Source organism: Ochotona curzoniae, unplaced genomic scaffold (assembly GCF_017591425.1).
Source record: "Ochotona curzoniae isolate NIBS_2020 unplaced genomic scaffold, NIBS_Ocur_1.0 contig_66, whole genome shotgun sequence".
Lineage (NCBI taxonomy): Eukaryota > Metazoa > Chordata > Mammalia > Lagomorpha > Ochotonidae > Ochotona > Ochotona curzoniae.
Window position 1 is genome coordinate 12,225,079 of NW_024466512.1, and position 18,156 is coordinate 12,243,234.

The window sequence follows — 18,156 nt, forward strand, 5'->3', positions numbered from 1 at the left end:
AGTATGTGTATAACAAAAGATTAACCTAGATTTAAGATAAGCATATCTGGTGATTGTATAATGCCCAGGCAGGTCCCCCAGGAAAGTATTGTCCCCTCACTTGGATGCAGATGTGGAATCTGACTCGACAAGGTTGATGGGAGCCAGTGGGGTAGGTTCCAAGTCCAGACTCCAGATTTGTGTTTATCAACTCTGCCGCGCAACAACAAAAAATCCGGCTTTTACTGTTTTGGTGGTTTCTAAAGAAGTTTAACAAGTTGTGACTAGTGCATTTCTGTAACTGCATTTGTAAGACTGCTAAAGCCAGAGAGATTATAGCTATCACTGGCATGTGACCTTGAACCACAAGTCAGTCTGATCTCTACCGCAGGGAACTCATCTACCGGATTGGGATAGTATTAACAACAACACCCACTTCATCAAGGTGTTGACGAGTCTGTGGGCTAGTTTATGTAATGTGCCAGGCACATAATTAACTGCGTATAGGTGTTTGCTGCTATTATTAGCATTAACTAACGTGTAGAGTCACAAGGTCTGAGAAGTAGGAAGGGGCGCCCGAAAAAGTTCAAGGGCAAGGTGTGAAAGAAAGGCACCCAAGCAGCAGGAATATGAGGGGGTCCCTAAAAAGCAACCTCAGTAGGAACACCAGTGATTCATTCATTTGAAGCGTATGGTTTGTTCAGTCTGTTGTAGTGTTCCAGTAAGGGTACAAGGAGTGGTTGGCATTCGTTTTAGGGTAGGATTAACAAGGATCTTGAAGAGATATTTGTGCATACCTGTTTGTAAGAATAGGATCTACAACAGCCCAAAGAGAAGAAACATGGAGAGCCACTGACAGATGACTAAATAAATAATATGTGGTACATACTTACATATACAGTGTAGTATTATTCAGCTTTAAAAAGGGAGGCAATTCGCAGACATAGTACATACATGAAACCAGAGACCACTGTGTTCAATAAGCCCATCACAAAAGGTGAATTAAGTGGTTTCACTTAGATGAGATATCAAGACTAGTCAAACTCTCTCTAAACAGAATAGTAAGGTTGGTGCAGCAGCTGGGGATGGGGAGTTTGGAGCTGTTGCTTAATTTCCTTTGTCAAGTAGTTTTCTTGTAGCAGTGTACACTTTAAGCATAGAAGTGATCTAAATGAAACTAGTATAAATGGCCTAAATAAAGTTGTGTTTAATTTTGGCATCTTCACAGGCGTTTGTGTGATGGCTTCCTCACTGCATTCTTGTGCTCAGCTGTCACCTCCCTGAGAGATAATGTTTATCTGTCCTAAGATTTCAGCTTGTCGCTGTCCACTTGCACTGCTCTGTCATAATAGGACTTACTGTATGCACATATAGTTTTTAAATGTCTGTTTTCTCCCTTACAATGTAAGCCTGGAAGCAGGGGCTGCTGGCTAACATATACCCTCTATATGACATAGAAGGTGTGTAGTAACCCTCAGTAAGCATCTGTTCAATGAATGAGTCCCTTTCCAAGTAGATAGGCCTGGCAATTTGACTTGGACTCAAAACTCAATTCTATCACTTGTTAGCAGGGTGACCTAGAACTAGTTCTAGGCATTAGTTGTGCTTTAAAAAAATTATGGTTTATTTTGTTCATTTGAAAAACAGATAGATGACACAGAGATACTTCGTTGGTGATTCACTCCCTGAATGACTGTAATGGCCACATCTGGGCCAGTCCAGAGCCAGGAGTCAGGAGCCTTGTGCCGGTCTCAGGTCATTTTCTGCTGCTTTCCCAGGAGCATTAACAAGGAACTGGATCAGCAGAGCAACCGGATTGAGAACTGGCATCCATATAGAATGTCAGCGTGCAGCCAGCAGCGTAACCTGTTATATCACCATCCTAGCCCCTTTGCTTTTTCAAAATTCATAAAGCAGAAGTCATGATAATCTCATAGACTTACTTTGAATATTAAGTGAATAGTGCACTTAATCAAGGAAACAGTGTGTAGTAACTGTTAGGGAAAAGCTATTGCTATTAATAATCCCAGGATACTAGCTGTTAAGATGTTAACATTTAAGGTAGCATCTTCAGTTTCTGAATACTTGGCAGGTCATTTCATTGTTGTAAAAAGAGAAGAAATTACTTCTTGTGCTTTTTGTTTTATACTGACTATTGTAGGTTTGAATATCATTCAAATATTCTCAATCTAGAATAAGATTTTTTCCACTTTAGCATTTTTTGAGCCAGGTAATGTGTTATTGCTGGGCCTGTCACTGGCACTATGGGGTGTTCAGTGGCCTTTGCCACTAGATGCCAACTGCAGCCCTTACTCCCTAAGTAACCCTTGGGTGAGAACCACTTACTTTAAAGTGTTCTAATGCTGAAGGCATGCAGTGCACAACTGAGGTAAGAAACCTATAGGCTTAATGGGGTGCAGTTTTCCTTACTTGATTATTTATTTCTTGACTTGAAATACACAAAATTTTTCAGAAAAAAATACAGTCTGATTGGCCCGAGATTGTTTTGAAAATGTCACGTTATCACTGAAAAGGAACTGTTAAGGATGTGGCTAATCCTCCACCTTACAAGTCTTGGGATCCCATATGGGTGCCAGTTCACGTCCTGGCTGCTCTTTTCCCATCCTTTCTCAGCTTGTGACCTGGGAAAGCAGTTGAGGACAGCCCAAAGCCTTGGGACCCTGCACCCATGTGGGAGATCTGGAAAAAGCTCCTGGCTCCTGGCTTCAGGTCAGATCAGTTCTGGCTGTTGGCGGCATTTGGAGAGTGAAACAGCAGATGGAAGATCTTTCTTTTAATCTGCCTTTCCAATAAAAATAAATGAATCTTTTAAAAAAAGACAAGGGTTATTGTTTAGAAATGTTAATTTATTATAATCACAGATTTCTACACCCTAATCACATTTCATTTTATTTCCACTATTACATTTCACTGTCTTTGTATTTAGGTTAATTAAAGAAAATAAGAAGCACCAGGAGCTCATCGTAGACATTTGCTCAGAAAAAGACAATCTCAGGGAAGAATTAAAAAAAAGAACAGAGACAGAGAAGCAGCATATGAGCACAATTAAGCAGGTAAAAAAACGGAGCTCTTTAAAGACTTTGAAAATGAGATTGTATTCCTGAAAAATGGTGTGCTTTGAAGTTTGTGAGATAAATCATATGTAAATTTAGAGGATTTCTTAGTATTTCTCTTTTACTAACTGGAAATTGTAGCCTGACATATTTTCACTTTATACATTTATATTTTATGGTATACGTGACTTCTGATACATTATAATAGAACATATTCTATTATGTTCAGAATAGCAAAAACACTTTGATTTCACAGTCAGACTGGTTCTACCAGCTGAAAGAAGAAGCAACAGACACTTTAAAGTCTGGCCTTAGAATATTTGTAAGTTGACCGTGTAGAATGGTTCTGTTCTCGGTGTTTTTGCACACGTGCTATGAAAGTGGCTTTCCTGTTTGGCCCTGTGCCTGCAGCCTGTCTTCCCTAGCTTGTCCTTTCTGTCTTGATTTTCATGAATTCCGATGCTTGGACCAGGCGCTGCTGCTGAGGCAGGTCCCGGAGCTGAACTGCTCCCCCTCGACACTGCTCCCCTAGGTCTCTCCTTTCCCGGAGATGGATGTAGTGAAGCTAACACTAAACAATTGACAATAACAAGAAATTAACCCAAAATTTCCCTCGCTTGTGCTTCTGTGTATTTAATGTACATTTACATAATTGAAAGGTAGCCATATTCATCATGTTTTATGTGTAGTATTTAATTCTGATTTTTGTGTACTCTAGTGCCATTACATGTAAATGAATCTTAAGTGTGAAGGAGCCCTGACTCAGGTTGTGATGGTCTTGTCACTGCTAATGACCAGAAATTTCATGAACAAAAGACATAGAACCAGACCTCTCCTTTCCCTAGGTGATCCAGTGGTTGTACCTTATTTATAGAAAATTGAATTCACTTTTTTGTTTTGGTTTGGTTTTTGCTGGCACTTTGAGAATTACAATTCTAAACAGAAAGCTTGCCTAGCAGAATTTTCTTGAATTTTATCCCTGGGTGTGCACTGTCTAGGATAGGAACCCAATTTCATGTAATTCGAATACTTGAAAGGTAGCAAGGCTAAATTGACTTCCTGTAAGTGGAAAATACACACCTAATCTTACAAGACTTAGTACTAAAATAAAAGGCTTTGCTGTTGATTGTATACTGAAATAATATTTGTTGATGTGTTGAAATGATATTTGTGATCTATTGAGTTTTATAAACTATTGATTATGTATTAAAATATTTTGATGTGTTGAAATAATATTTGTGATCCACTGAGTTTTATAAACTGTCTTACCTTTTAAATTGTGACTACCACAAAATATAAATGTGGTTTATATTCTTATTGGTTGATTTGATTGTAAGTAATTTTGTTAGGGCAGTTAGTACAAGTGTACTTCAAGCTAATGCTTTGGTAACTTTTCATAGCTTTATTGATATCCTTCACATGCAGTTATTCATGTCAGGTGCTCAGGTGAGTGATGGCTACTTGTGCAGCTTTCACCATCATTCTGGGGCATTTTATCACCCTAGGAAAAAACTCTAAAAAATTCTATGCTCACTAGTAGTCACTGTTGATTCCATCCTACTAACTCTGGGGAAATAGCTAACAGACTTTCTTTATATTCACTTGTTTTTTTCACATAAATGAAATCCTGTTTTTACACTTACTAATGTTTTAATGTTTTACTTGGGTTGTAGCATGTGTCGTTATCTCACCCTTCCTAGTGGCTGAGGTATCCCTCTCTGCCTCACAGCATTGTGTCCATCCTTCCAGCAGGTGACGAGGGGACATTAGGATGTCCGTTAGCTGAGTCTTATGAGGCATGTTTCTATGCACACTTGTGGGCAACCTTTTGTATGGACATACGCTGTTTCATTTCTCTTTGGTATATTTCAATAAATTTGAAGCTGTTCCTTTCATGTGGGTAGGAGTTCATGAAGAATTGGTATTAAATATTTCTTGGTAAATAAATTGGTTTTAAATATTGGGTTTTTTTTGTGAGTAGGTTTTTGTGAGTAGAGGGTGTTGTTACTACTTAATCTCCTTATACATTTATTAACATCTTGTATTTCTTCTTAAGCAAGTTTTGATATTTTATGTCTGGAAATTGTCCTTTTCATCTCAGTGAAATTGTTCATGCTATTCATTGTCATTTTGCTTTATGGAAGTTTGCTTGTAATGTTTGTTTCATTTTGATTTTTAGTTGTTTGAGTCTTTTTCTCAGTGTAGCTAAAGGATTGTTTTGCTATTTTCAGCAAACCATCTCTTAATTTTTGTCAGCTATTTCTTTTTTCTTTTCCTGTTTCATTCATTTCTTCAGTGGGCTCCTTTTCCAGAGTCCTCACGTTGACATGCAGTTACTGGTCTGCGCTCTTTGCTCCATCGTCAGGTTCACTTACTAAATGGTCGCCGCTGTCAGGCCTGGGTAGAGCCAAACCCCGGCGGCGTTTCAGTTCTCCCGCACAAATGGCAGGGCTGTGAGTACCTGAGCTGTCATCCACGCATTCCCAGGCACAGTGGCAAGGAGCTATTTTGAAACAGAGCAGCCAGGACTTACACAGGAACTCTGATCTGCTGGCATTACAGATGGTGGCTTCACACACTGCACCACAGTGTTGACTTTAAAATAATGCTTTATTTTAAAGATCTGTTTGTTTATTTAAAACGCTGACTGACAGAGAGGGAAATTTTTGGTTTATTCAAATACTGGACCATGAGATGTGGTCATCTTTTGCCTTCCCAGGCTTCTGAGCTGGAATTTGGGTGGGAAGTGGGGAGACCAGCTGGGATTCCAACTGGCGCTATGATATGGTCTGCTGGTGTTGCAGGCAATAGCTTAACCCACTGCTCCTCAGTGTCAGCCCTGCCCTAGTAACAGTTTGTCTTGGCCTGTTCTGTCATGAGTGTAGGCACTTCCGCTTGCTTAGGATTGCTGATTTTTATTTGATGCTATATTTCCATCCTGTTTGTATCTTTGAATCTAAAATGATTCCTATAGAGAGGACATTCTTGGAACCTATTCTGTCATTTTCTACTTTTTTCTACTATTATTATTAAATCTGTTTTTGATTTACTGGTATTGACAGTTGGATTCATGTCTGCCATTTTGCTTTTTGTTTTCTACATGTCTCAGCTTTTGTTCTTCTGTTCTTTCTCTACTGCTTACTTTTCTATCAAGTGAATGTATTCTAATGTTACATTTAAATATCTTTCAAGATCTTTCAGTCTCTGTCTCTGCTCCTTAATGAGTGGGTACAGCAAGAGCTTACCTATACCCCTTAACTTACCAAGTGTCTTTAGGTTTGTACTGACTTAATTCCATACGTTACAAAAGTGGTTATTCAGTGAGGTGTATTCATGGTTAGTGTGTGAGTATATTCTTGGTTTCTTTGCATTGTATTTACTTAGGTTTTTTTTTTTTTACCTGTTTGGTATCCTTATAAATAACCAGGAAATACTTTTCTTTACAGTTGGAATCAAGAATAGAGGAACTTACTAAAGAAGTCAAAGCTTCCAGAGATAAACTGATAGCTCAAGATGTCGCAGCTAAAAATGCAATTCAGCAGTTACACAAAGAGATGGCCCAGCGGATGGAACAGGTATCTTTCTACATCATTGTCATCAGCCTGACACTGCAGTGGCTCCTTCTCAATTATTAGAATGAATTTCACTGGTAGGCCATTATAGACTTTAGGGACATAGTAGTAATTTATGTGAAAATTAACTAAAGGAATATATGTCAGTTATTTTAAAAATGAACAAATTAGGAAAAATATCGGGAGGAAAAGAAAGTATGTTGGGGTGGAGATCCCTGTTTCTCTTTGGTTCTCCTTCTCTTGCCTCCAATCTCTTCATAGCTCGTTTCTCATCCCCTAGCTACTTGTTGATGTTCTGATGACGTAGCCTGGAACCTGGAACCTGCGTTCTGTGGTGAGGGCCTCTGTCTGCATCACAGGTGGCAACTTCTTTAATCTTTACAACAACCTGAGAGGAGAATATTATGAAACTAGATTTTGGAGACTGTTCCTTTTAATTATTTATAGATCTTCATTCTTTTTCCTCCCTAACTTTTCATTTCAACTTCTTTAGAATTCTAAATTTGTAGAGAAGATGAAAGAAGAGTAAATGGAACACCTTTTCCCTAGAGTAATCAAACCTAGTAAATTCTCGTATGTTCATACATACACACTGGCCACGTCCTCAGTTTCATTTTCTGACTCAAGACTTCCAAGTTTCATCTCTCAGATAGCTGGAAGGAATAGAACCTCGAAAGTAGGAGAATAAAGCTTTTTATAAATCCTTGGGATCTTGATGGGAAAAGCCCCATTTGTGCCCTTTCATCGCCTGGAACTTAAAAAATGTCTACAAGGCTGTAAGGTTGTATCTGGTATGTCATTCGGAATTTTCTTCCTTGTTTTAGTTATTTTGTTTTTTTTTTTTTTTTCAACCCTGGGGAGTTTGTCATTCTTTCTTGTGAACTGAAATGTACATTAAAAGGTATTTATTGCATTTCATCTAAAGTTTTGGTGCATTGCAATGAATGAGGAATTATTTGCTGTTGTGGCCAGATTTTGAGATCCCAGGAAAATCATCAGGAGTCTGAAGTCAGTGAAAACTCAAGGGTGGTTTATTCAGACCTGCCTTGGCTCCCAGCCACCACCCCAGCCCAGCGGGACTGGGGGAGCAGCAGTAGCCACCGCGGTGGCAGCAGCAGTAGCAGAAGAAGGGCCAGATGAAGGGGCAGGAAAAAGGGGCGAGGTTGGACAGCACAGGGCTTTTATACATTTCAGGCCAATTCCACACAACTGTACGGTCATGATTGGTCAGTTTAACTGTTTACTTTTTTTTTGTTTTAACTTTATCCATTTTTTAAATTATATTTTTGACAATGTTTGCCTAGTTAGTTAGGGTAAAAAGATTCAAGGGCTACAGGAAAGTGGGTAAGACTTATTTCCATATTGTGTCCTTCATGTATCTGAGATAAAGGGGGATAACTGTTTACTTTTTAAAAAGAGCATTTTGGCAGATGGGTTTGAAGCAAGCAACTTTCAGATGGTACAAATTGGTGGGTTATGGAGTAGCGAGCAAGTCTTATCTAACAAGCACACCAGGGGTCTCCCTTGCTAGGAGTGCTCTGCCTGCATACCTGCCAGGCGTCACGGAGACTGTCAGGCCTGGAGTTCACACAGCTCCTCAGCCAAGCAAGCAGGCAGAAATCACCAGAGCAGAAAACGCTGAGGTTCTTCACTGCCATGATTCAAAAGTGGGACTACTTACCTTTTATTTCAGTTTTACCAAGTTATCAAATTCTGTTGTTTAGCTGATTCATGCTTTATTTCTTTTTAAAAAAGATTTGTTTATTTTTGTTTGGAAGGCAGATTCTGCAGATAGGGGAGGAGAGACAAAGAGAAAGGTCTTTCACTGCTGCTTCTCTTCCCAAATGGCTGTAATGGCTAGAGCTGATCCAAAGCTAGGGACCAGGATCTTTCGCCTGATCTCCCACTTGGGGCCAAGTCCTTGGGCTCTCCTCTGCTGCTTCCCCAGGCTCTAAAGCAGAGAGCTGGATTGGAAGTGGAGCAGCCAGGACTGGCACGCAGATGAAATATTGGTGCTAGCAGCTGGATATTCCCCATCACGCCAGTTCCAATTCATGCTTTTTATGTCATCTACGTTAGTGATAAGCATCTTAAATTGCTCAGACAATAAGTGATACCTTTTCTTTATCTGTTGCAAATGGACTTTCTACAATAGTTTAAATAACAATTGTTGTGTTATCTTGTTGAATACTCCCAAAAACCCTTTGAGATAGATGCAGTTAGAGGACCTGAGGAGTGAGCTTTGCACAAACACAGCTAAGAATTGCTCTGTCTCAGGCATGTCTCGCAGGGACAGGGCTGTTACTTGATACAGATATTCATCATAATTCACTTTGTCTATTCTATCCTTTTTTCTAGTTTTTCTGCTTCCCATCTCTCAACTCTAGTGCTTTCATGTTGTCACTGGGTTAAAATGTGTAATAAAAGGCTTTCATTTATAAACCCATCGTTAACTTCCAGTTGTCTGTAGGATAAATTTTGAACTGGTTAGCATGATGTGAGAATTTTTTCCTATTAAAATCTAGACTCTACATTTTCCTGTTTTTGTGACTATTTACTGCCCACTTGGAACTCCAGAGTCAAACCCTGGAAAATAACTTGATACCCATAAAATGGATTGTGCTGTTACCTGCCTTCAAGTGTTGGCATATAATGTTTATTTCCGTTCTTTGACTCCTTGTATTCTTATGATTCCTAGCCAGAGTTTAGCACCATTTACCCTTCCTGCCAATTCCACAGAATGTATTTTTATGTTCTCAAAGGACTTTTGTGCATCGATCCACTAGAGTTTATTGTATTATGTTAGTGTCTGTTTATATCTTTTCTCACTGGCTGGTAAGCTCTTGGCAAAAGTCTTGATATATTCTGTGTGTTCTCAGACTTAATAGATTACCAAGAGCCCACATTTCTCTTGAAACTTACATTGGACCGTTAATTAACCTTTTCTCAGTTCAGTTACTTATTTTAAACCAACTGGTTCTGTTAGGAGATTTGAGGACTAGTTTCTTAGTTCTTGTCTACAAGTACATTGTCAAGTCCTTACATGTCTATGACATCATTAATCCAGTAAATTCCAATTGAGTATTTTTAAAATGTCTATTTGTGGCATTCTGTTGACTAGATGGGTTTATCTGCAGTACTAGAACATCGTACAGTGTTTTTATCAGTTGTTTCAGAGTGTGAGAGTTTTTCCCACATTCTCCATATCTTTTGATTGTCTCTTATTTAAAGTCAGAGAAGGATGGAAAGAGATCTTAAAACGGCTGGTCGGCTCCCTGAATGCTTGCATCAGTCAGGCTGGAACAGGCTAAACCAGAAACCCAGAACTCAGTCTGAGTCTCCCATATGGGCAGCAGAGACCCAAGTACTTGAGCCGTCACCTGCTTCTCAGGGTGCTCATTAGCTGGAAACTGTATCTGAAGTAGGGTAGCAGAACTCAAACCAAGCCCTCCAGTATGGGATACAGGGACACCAGGGTACAGGATACACCTGGATACAATGTGGGATACAGGAGACACTGGATGCAGTGTGGATACAGGTATCCATACTATGAAGTTTGGGGTTCTGTTTTTTGTGAAACATTCTGTGTTCTGTCATATTTACAAATTATTCCTTAGAAGAAGAAGCGTGCATGGATTTTGAGCATGTCCCCCAGTTCTTGGTGTGGTGTTGAGAGCTGGTGGAGCCTCTGGAGACAGGGTCTTCTGAAAGATGATGGCGCAGATGGAGCCATCTTGGATAGGGTTACTGCTGGTCTGGAGCGATGAGTTCTTATGACAGGGGACTGTTATAAAGGGATGCTGTCCTGCCTGCGTGGCTATTTTTGTGTGTAGCTATTTCCCTTTCCACCATGTTATGAAGCATCTAGGGACTCTGCCACAATTCCTGTACTGGACTGGACCCTCCAGCCACCAGAATTATGAAGCAAATAAAATGTACAAGTTGTCCAATCTTAAAATATTTTTTATTACATGATGGGCCAGATTATTAATACAGGCTATAATACAAGCTACTACTAATACGGTGCAAATTTATTCATTATAGGAAATTTCAGAATATGGAGTATTAGCTTTACTAATAGAAAATTTTAAATAAGCAAATAATTCAATTAGGAGCAGCTGTGAAATATTTCACAAAACTTTTCATAAATAGAAAATGAAATGATCATTAATTGGTATGTGGATCCTTTGGTGATTTGAATTGGTTATCAGTTTTAGAAAATGTCTGCCATGCCTTTGAGCTCTTGACAGAAAACATATGATACACAAACTGATGATTCAAGAATTTAGTCAAAGGACTCATCATAGAGATGTGGGTAAACTTCCAGGATTACAGAGAGGGCAGATGCAAGGACCTGGAGGGGCCATCGCCATGTTTGAGCCTAAGGAACAAGGAGAGGAAGTAAGCACAGGGATGGGCTCTGTCTAGTCTGCAGGCCATAAAACCCAGGAAGTTACTTGTTCTGACCCTGACCAGTAACCACAGGTGGATTCAGTCAGTAAATCTGTAACAGGCTAATCTCTAAGTTAATAATTTTGTATGACTCATGAATGATGTTACAAATATTAAAATAGCCCTTGATAGAACAGAGCTTTCCCCTGCCCCCCGAGTAGGGATTACACTCCAGAGAGAGTAGGTGTCTGGCGGCAGCAGTCAGCCACACTGTGACTCTACCTGGTGCCTCCTATGAGCTGAGCCCAACTGGAGGTTTGAGTATAAGGGGATCCGTTGGTAAGGACCATGGCGGTCATCTTCCCAGGGCACATGGTAGAACAGAAAAGCATGGGAAGGCAAACTAGAGGAGTAAATGGAAAATAACAAACCTTCTAGCCAAAGTTGAATAGGAAAAGGGTAAAAACAAATGCTAGTAGTGTTGAATGTTGCCTTTCATTTTAAAATTTTATGGCACAATTCCTGGAAATGATTTGCAAAAGATGCATTCATATTTTAGAAAAATATTTTTGTGTCTTTTCATTTGAACAAAAAATAACTGTGAATGTTGGGTAATACTTTTTTTCAAAGGCTAACAAGAAATGTGAAGAGACACGGCAAGAGAAAGAAGCAATGGTGATGAAATACGTAAGAGGTGAGAAGGAAGCTTTAGACCTCCGAAAAGAGAAAGAGGTGCTTGAGAGAAAACTTAGAGATGCAAATAAGGAAAATGAGAAGAACACTAACAAAATTAAACAGCTCTCTCAGGAGAAAGGCCGGTTGCACCAGCTGTATGAAACGAAGGTAAAACTTGCCATCTCTTTGCTTTTCCTGTGTAATTAAGTACTTACAAGTTAGCCCAGTTAAAACTCGATGTGAAATTGCTTTTATTATTTTGCGTTCTAAGAATGTGTTTAGTGATTCCACTGTCTTATTAGCTGTCTGAAGATTAAAGGTTTACTGAGGAAAAGGTGTTTATTGGATAGCTTTCTTAATAGTTCTCTTTAAAAGCTTCCTCTTAAAATCTCTATATTGGAGTAATTAATGTCTCAAGGGAAGATTGAATTTTGGTGAAGTGTATACATAGTTGTTTCTTGTGTGATTGGTTTTAGTGCCAGGCTATAAATGTGATGAAAATCTTGATGTGATGCCCTAGAACAGAATGCATTCTTGCAGAAGAACATGTCCTCATTAACCTGTGGCCGAGGAGACGTGGTCTCTGACCAACCTGTTCAGGACTGTCTCTACTAGCAGCTGCACCAAAAGATTGTACTTACCTTTATATCTTGGTGATGAAAATTATTTTTTGAGTCATTATTTCACAAAAATGTCTTTGTTCTCAGGAATTCTAAAACTAGTTTGTCTTAATACCAGCCAGAGAATCATCAAAGTGTGCTTATGCTCAAATTGCATCTAGGTGGTTAGAATATAAATGTTGATCATTTTCCTGTTTACTGGATTCGGGTTTTACTGACCTCTTATCATTTGAATTTTAAATCAGTTTTATGGCCTACGGACCAACGTATAATCCCTTGATTATAGTGTTAACTGTAATTATTTTGAGAGGATATAAAATATACATAGGTAATTAGTTGGTTGTTTAAATAAAAAATATGACATGGTGATACTGTTTTAGGAAGGGGAAATGACTAGACTCATCAGAGAAATAGACAAATTGAAGGAAGACATCAACTCTCACATCATCAAAGTGAAGTGGGCACAGAACAAACTCAAGGCTGAGATGGATTCTCACAAGGTGAGTCCTACGGAGTTTGGGTTGTGGTTGGACATCAGATTCAAGAGCAGATGTGTCTGACAGTAAGAGGTGCAGCTTGCCTTAACAGCATCTGCAGAGTAGCTTGAATATTTAGTGATTTTGCAGAAGAAAATTTTCTTATCCCATATAAGGGGACATAAGGGGAAAATGTTTAATTTTCTCATTCACTTTCTTTGATGCCAAATTTGCCTTAATTAGGCATTGTTTGAATGCAAAATTTAATGCCATTTTAAATTCAGGGAGAAGTGAATATATATAATCAACACTGAAATAGACCCCAGGAATTTAAGAAATCTCTGATACTAAGAGTCTTATAATCAAATGCTATACTTTGTTTTTTTGTTTTTACTTTTTCCATTTTTTTATTATATTTTTGACAATCTTCACATAGTTAATTAGGGTAAAAAGGTTCAGGGGCTACAGGAAAGTGGGTAAGACTATTGTTTCCATTCCATTTCCTTCATGTATCTGAGATAAAGGGGGATATTAAGGGAGAAGCCTCACCCACCCCAGGTCCCCAATGTGGGGCACACTCTGAGGGTCTTGCTCAAGTGGTTTTGATGGTTCAGCAGTTCTGAATTGCTACCAAGGTGCTGTGCTTTGATCATGTCTTCATCACTAGAATATCAGCCTTCTGTAGGCAGAGAGGTTGTGGTTTCCTGAGAGCATAGAAGAGCACCTAGTGTGTTTAGGTGCTTAGTGACTACTGAGTCCAGGAATAAATGTGATCCTATCTTTTCCTGTATTCAGAAGTTCTTTTATTTAATACAGGCTTGTTTCGCATGTAGGAATTTCTCAATTACTGGTTTTTTTGTGTGTGTGAATGAAGTAAGTGCCCACTATGTGCTAGGCTCTGCTTTACTTACTGAAAATAGGTTGTGAGGAGGGAGAAACAAGATAAAGCTCCTCTGTTTCAATTCTCACCAAGTCTTGTTTATTGTTTTGTTTGTACAGTATTATTATGTTTTAAATTACTATTTTACAACATGATTCCATAGGCTCTGGGATTTCTCCTCTCCCATTCTTAAGTCCCTTCCTCCCTTTCAAAAATCCCCTCCCATCATTGGTTTCCCCTATATTAATACAGTAATGTTATCCTTTATAAACAGTCACATGTCCATCATTCTGTTACGTAAATGTAACCTTACAATGTAGACATGGACAATGGAAGAGAGTCCAGCATCCTGTTGTCAGGACAAATTTAACAGTTTCTTTTAGAGTTCATTTTTGGGTTGGAAGTAGAAATACATACTGCATTGCATCTCTACAGCTGGTTATAATAGTTTCTATTACACAGTTACTATACTTCCCCTTATATGAAAAGCCATAAACAAAGCAACAACAGGAACAGGAGCAAAAATTTACAGCAATATAAAGTTAAATAGCATGCTGCTGAATTACCAATATGTCTGATTGCTTTTCAAAAATTAGTATTTGAAAAAATATCCAAATTATTGTGAATTATGGATAAAATGGCTGAAAAGGTCGGAAGAAAGGCATTTTTTCCAAATGAAGAGCAGCAGGAAGAGAGAAGGAAGAATGGTGCTCAGGGAGATGAACCTGCCGAAAGCAGAAGGCTTATATTGGGTTTTCCCCCATTAATTCAGAAAGTCTTAATTAAGTGATTAATATGCAACATGTATGTAGTTAGTTCAGCAGGGAAATTCTGTAACTTACTGAATAGAATCTCAGTGCAATGTTTCAGTTGTAAGAAGGTGGGGCATCTTTGGATTATGCAAAGTCAAGAGACAGTGTGTTCCTTTATAAGGGAAACTACTGCGAGGAGGTGATCCCTAGCTGGTGCTTTAAAATTCACAGGCTAGCCCAAATGAGAGCACTAGATTGGTTCTCTGAAGGAGATTCATGGAGAAAGAGCTGATGAACAAGGACTGTCTTGAAAATCACCCACAATAGAAAAAGTCAAAGAACAGTGAAGAAGGAGGAGGGAGGAGAAACGGGCTGAGAGGAAGGCTGCTCAGCGAGTTTGGGGGTGGAGGTAGGCTGCTTAGCACCGAAGCAGGTAAGGATAGAAATGAGCCAAAGTGATTGGGATTTATGAGGGGCTGTTAGGTTAGGGACGGGAAGTGCACCGCAGCATCCGTCTGTAAGCAGTCAGCTGTTAACGCACACTAGCCATCAGCTTGAGGCTTTTCTCGGAGAGCTGTCAGATGGTGACTCCTGGTGATTACTGAAAGTGCTTAGACTTCTCACTTTATTGAATGATTAGTTAGCTGTGTAAACCATTTTAATTTTTTATTGTAACAATTATTCCTAGAATAGTATATGACTCTTCAGTGGCAGTCCTGGGGTAAAAGATTGATTTTCTGAACAAACTTGAACAAAAAATTATTCACAATACCATGACCAACTTTGTGTCTTGCTTTTCCCTCAATATAGGAAACTAAAGATAAACTCAAAGAAACAACAACAAAGTTAACACAGGCAAAGGAGGAAGCAGATCAAATACGGCAAAACTGTCAAGACATGATAAAAACATATCAGGTATGCACAGGTTTCCAGATATTCTTGTTTCATCGTATTTCTATGTCTGAAATATTTGAAATAAAGAACACGTTTGATAGGATAGGACATAAAATGTGCATTATTCCCTGTACTAAAATAACTAACTGAAATGGCTCCTACAGGGGTTCAGTAAAAGAGAACCAGGCTTGGAAGCCGAGCCAGGACTGCAGCTCGGACCCTGCACTGTAGGCTGCAGGTGTTCCAAGCAGCATCTTGGCTGTTGGGTCCCCGGCTCACTTCTAGACATGGGCTTTGTACATAAGCTCTGTAGTTTATACTTAGTGAACTTAATTGCAGCCTTCTTCACCTTGCAAAGTATAAAACTTGAGAAATTTATCTTTTTTTACTTCTTTTTTATTAGGAATCAGAAGAAATTAAATCAAATGAGCTTGATGCAAAGCTTAGAGTCACAAAAGGAGAACTTGAAAAGCAAATGCAAGAAAAATCTGACCAGCTAGAGGCAAGTAGTTTTACTCTTTGTTTTAATTACACCATAGGATATTTGTGTAACATAGGAGTACAAACAATGAATAGTTATTACCATCTGACCTTTTAGAAGGGGCAAGCATTACTGTTTAGATGAAGCTTAGTGAATTGTAATGTGTGGGTTTTTAAAATTTTTTCTTAAAGATGCATCATGCCAAAATAAAGGAGTTGGAAGATCTGAAGAGGACGTTTAAGGAGGGTATGGATGAGCTGCGAACACTAAGAACCAAGGTAATCATGTGTCTGGTCCGGACTCTGGAGAAGTGCCTTTAGTTTTATGTTCATTCTGATTTTTTTTTTTTTACCATAATGGGGAAGGCTATTTATGTAGAAAATCCCCAGAATATGAGAAGTTAGAGGAATAATTCTTCAGCAGCAAAATAAGATTTTGTCGTTGTGAAGTGAAAATATTTGCATTTCATAGCACATAGCAGTTTATCCTTGGGTCTTTGATCTGAAGAAGAGCTTTTCAGCAAATCACTTGGAATCATTTGTCAGAGAATAGTAGGTGTAGTTCCTCTGTATTTCTTCTGGGTTGGTGAGTGGTCTCCCAGGCGCGAGGAGCACCTGTCCTGTGGGCAGTAGAAGGCCTCAGAATCATATGATCTGGCCTTGCCAGCGGCAGCCAAAATTCAGATGTCCAGCAGGCTGATTTTTAACTTGATCATTTTGAATGGCTCATGAATGATGTTATAGCTATACAAGTGGCCCTTGCCACAGAAAAGGTTCCCCACCCCTATCTTAGTTAGATATAGTTTTCATTTGTAACCATCTAAGTAAATTCCTTCTGCATTTGCAGTGTTCAGTAGAATAATAGCATCTCTTTTAATATGAATATATTATTACCTTGTATCATTTATTTAGAAATAGATTTTTAAGTTACTACCTTGAATTTTGGGTTCCTTATTGACTTTCCGAGTCTTATAGCCTTTCTTATTTGTTCTCCATGACATTTTCATCAAGGAAAGATGGCAGCCTTCTTGTTCAGATGAAGAAATAGAGATTGAGTAGAAATACATGACATGCTGAAACTCCCATGACTAAATCTTAGAAAATCCAAGACTAAGACCGAGGGATGTTAAATTCCTTTTATATTTTCTTCATATTAATTAGTAATGCTCTAGAATTCAGTTTTTATTATTAATATATAGCTATTATGGCCAGAGTTTGTAAGGAATAAGAAAATATTGTTTGTGATTTAACTTGGTTATGATCATTTGATAGGTAAAATGTCTAGAAGATGAACGATTAAGAACAGAAGATGAATTATCAAAGTACAAGGAAATCATTAATCGACAAAAAGCTGAAATTCAGAATTTATTGGACAAAGTGAAGATTGCAGATCAGACACAGGAACAACTTCAAAGGTATGAAATGAGCAGCCTCTGTGTTAGCATTCCGCTGTCTCAGTTGTTAAATGCAGTTTTTGCATCTCCTAGGTAAAAATTTTAAGTTCACATTTTCATTTGAATTTCCGTATTGACTTCTAAAATCAAAGTTTATGTTTCCTAAAAATTGACAGTAAGAACTTTATAAGGCCGAATGGATTTATGTGGTCTCTTTTTCCATTCTGTTCTTTCAGATTCTGTGCTTTTCAAATTTCTTAAACTCAGGACTTATTGTTTCTTCAAAAAGGTAAATGTAGGTCTGACTCTGGGTCTAGTTCGTTGGGCGCATGAGTGTAGCTGGAGGTGAGGAGATGGCGGTGTCCATTGGCTTCTCATGAAAGCGTTGAAGCAAGTACCTGGCGGAGCCTCAGTCTGGGTTGATTTCAACTGCGGTGCTTTCTTTTCCACACCTCACCGACAGCCGAGCTGCTGAGTGTAGCCAGGAAGAGCTCGCCACCGTCCAGGCTGATGCTGCTGTAAATGGCTAGTTGCCGACCTGCTGACATCAGCCCCTTAACTTCCTGCACTGCAGCCTTTCTTCCCGACTTGATCAGTCTTTGTCCTGCTGCTGTGTTTCCCTTGATGTTGGGCCTTCATTGATGATTCCTTTTTTATCTATGTCTTATTACTTCTCTCTAGTTTTTCTTCGTATGTTGTAATGTAGTTCATTTTTAAAAGATTTTTATATGAAGTTTTAGAGTTGCAGAGAGGGAGAGATAGAGATCTTCAGTCTACTGATTGACTCCTAAGATAGCTACAGTTGCCAAAGCCAGAAGCTTCTTCTGGATCTCCCAAGTGGGTGTCAGTTTCCCAAACAGTTGGGCCTCTTTTGCTGCTTTTTCCCGGCCATTAGAAGGGAGTTGGATGGAAAGTGGAGCTATCCACATGAACTGTACCCATATGGGATACCAGAATTTCAGGGTGGC

General features: G+C 38.9%; 1 protein-coding gene across 2 annotated transcripts in view; it reads left to right on the top strand.

Annotated features, from left to right (window-relative positions):
* CCDC186 (coiled-coil domain containing 186) overlaps positions 1 to 18,156 on the top strand; it is a 47,206-nt gene that overhangs the window by 18,480 nt on the left and 10,570 nt on the right. For both annotated transcript variants that reach the window (XM_040992073.1, XM_040992072.1), the window contains 8 exons: positions 2,927 to 3,053; positions 6,500 to 6,628; positions 11,648 to 11,860; positions 12,693 to 12,812; positions 15,231 to 15,335; positions 15,718 to 15,816; positions 15,987 to 16,073; positions 17,067 to 17,209. In XM_040992073.1, the coding sequence (XP_040848007.1) occupies positions 2,927 to 3,053; positions 6,500 to 6,628; positions 11,648 to 11,860; positions 12,693 to 12,812; positions 15,231 to 15,335; positions 15,718 to 15,816; positions 15,987 to 16,073; positions 17,067 to 17,209 (1,023 nt within the window). The remainder of the gene's footprint in view (positions 1 to 2,926; positions 3,054 to 6,499; positions 6,629 to 11,647; positions 11,861 to 12,692; positions 12,813 to 15,230; positions 15,336 to 15,717; positions 15,817 to 15,986; positions 16,074 to 17,066; positions 17,210 to 18,156) is intronic.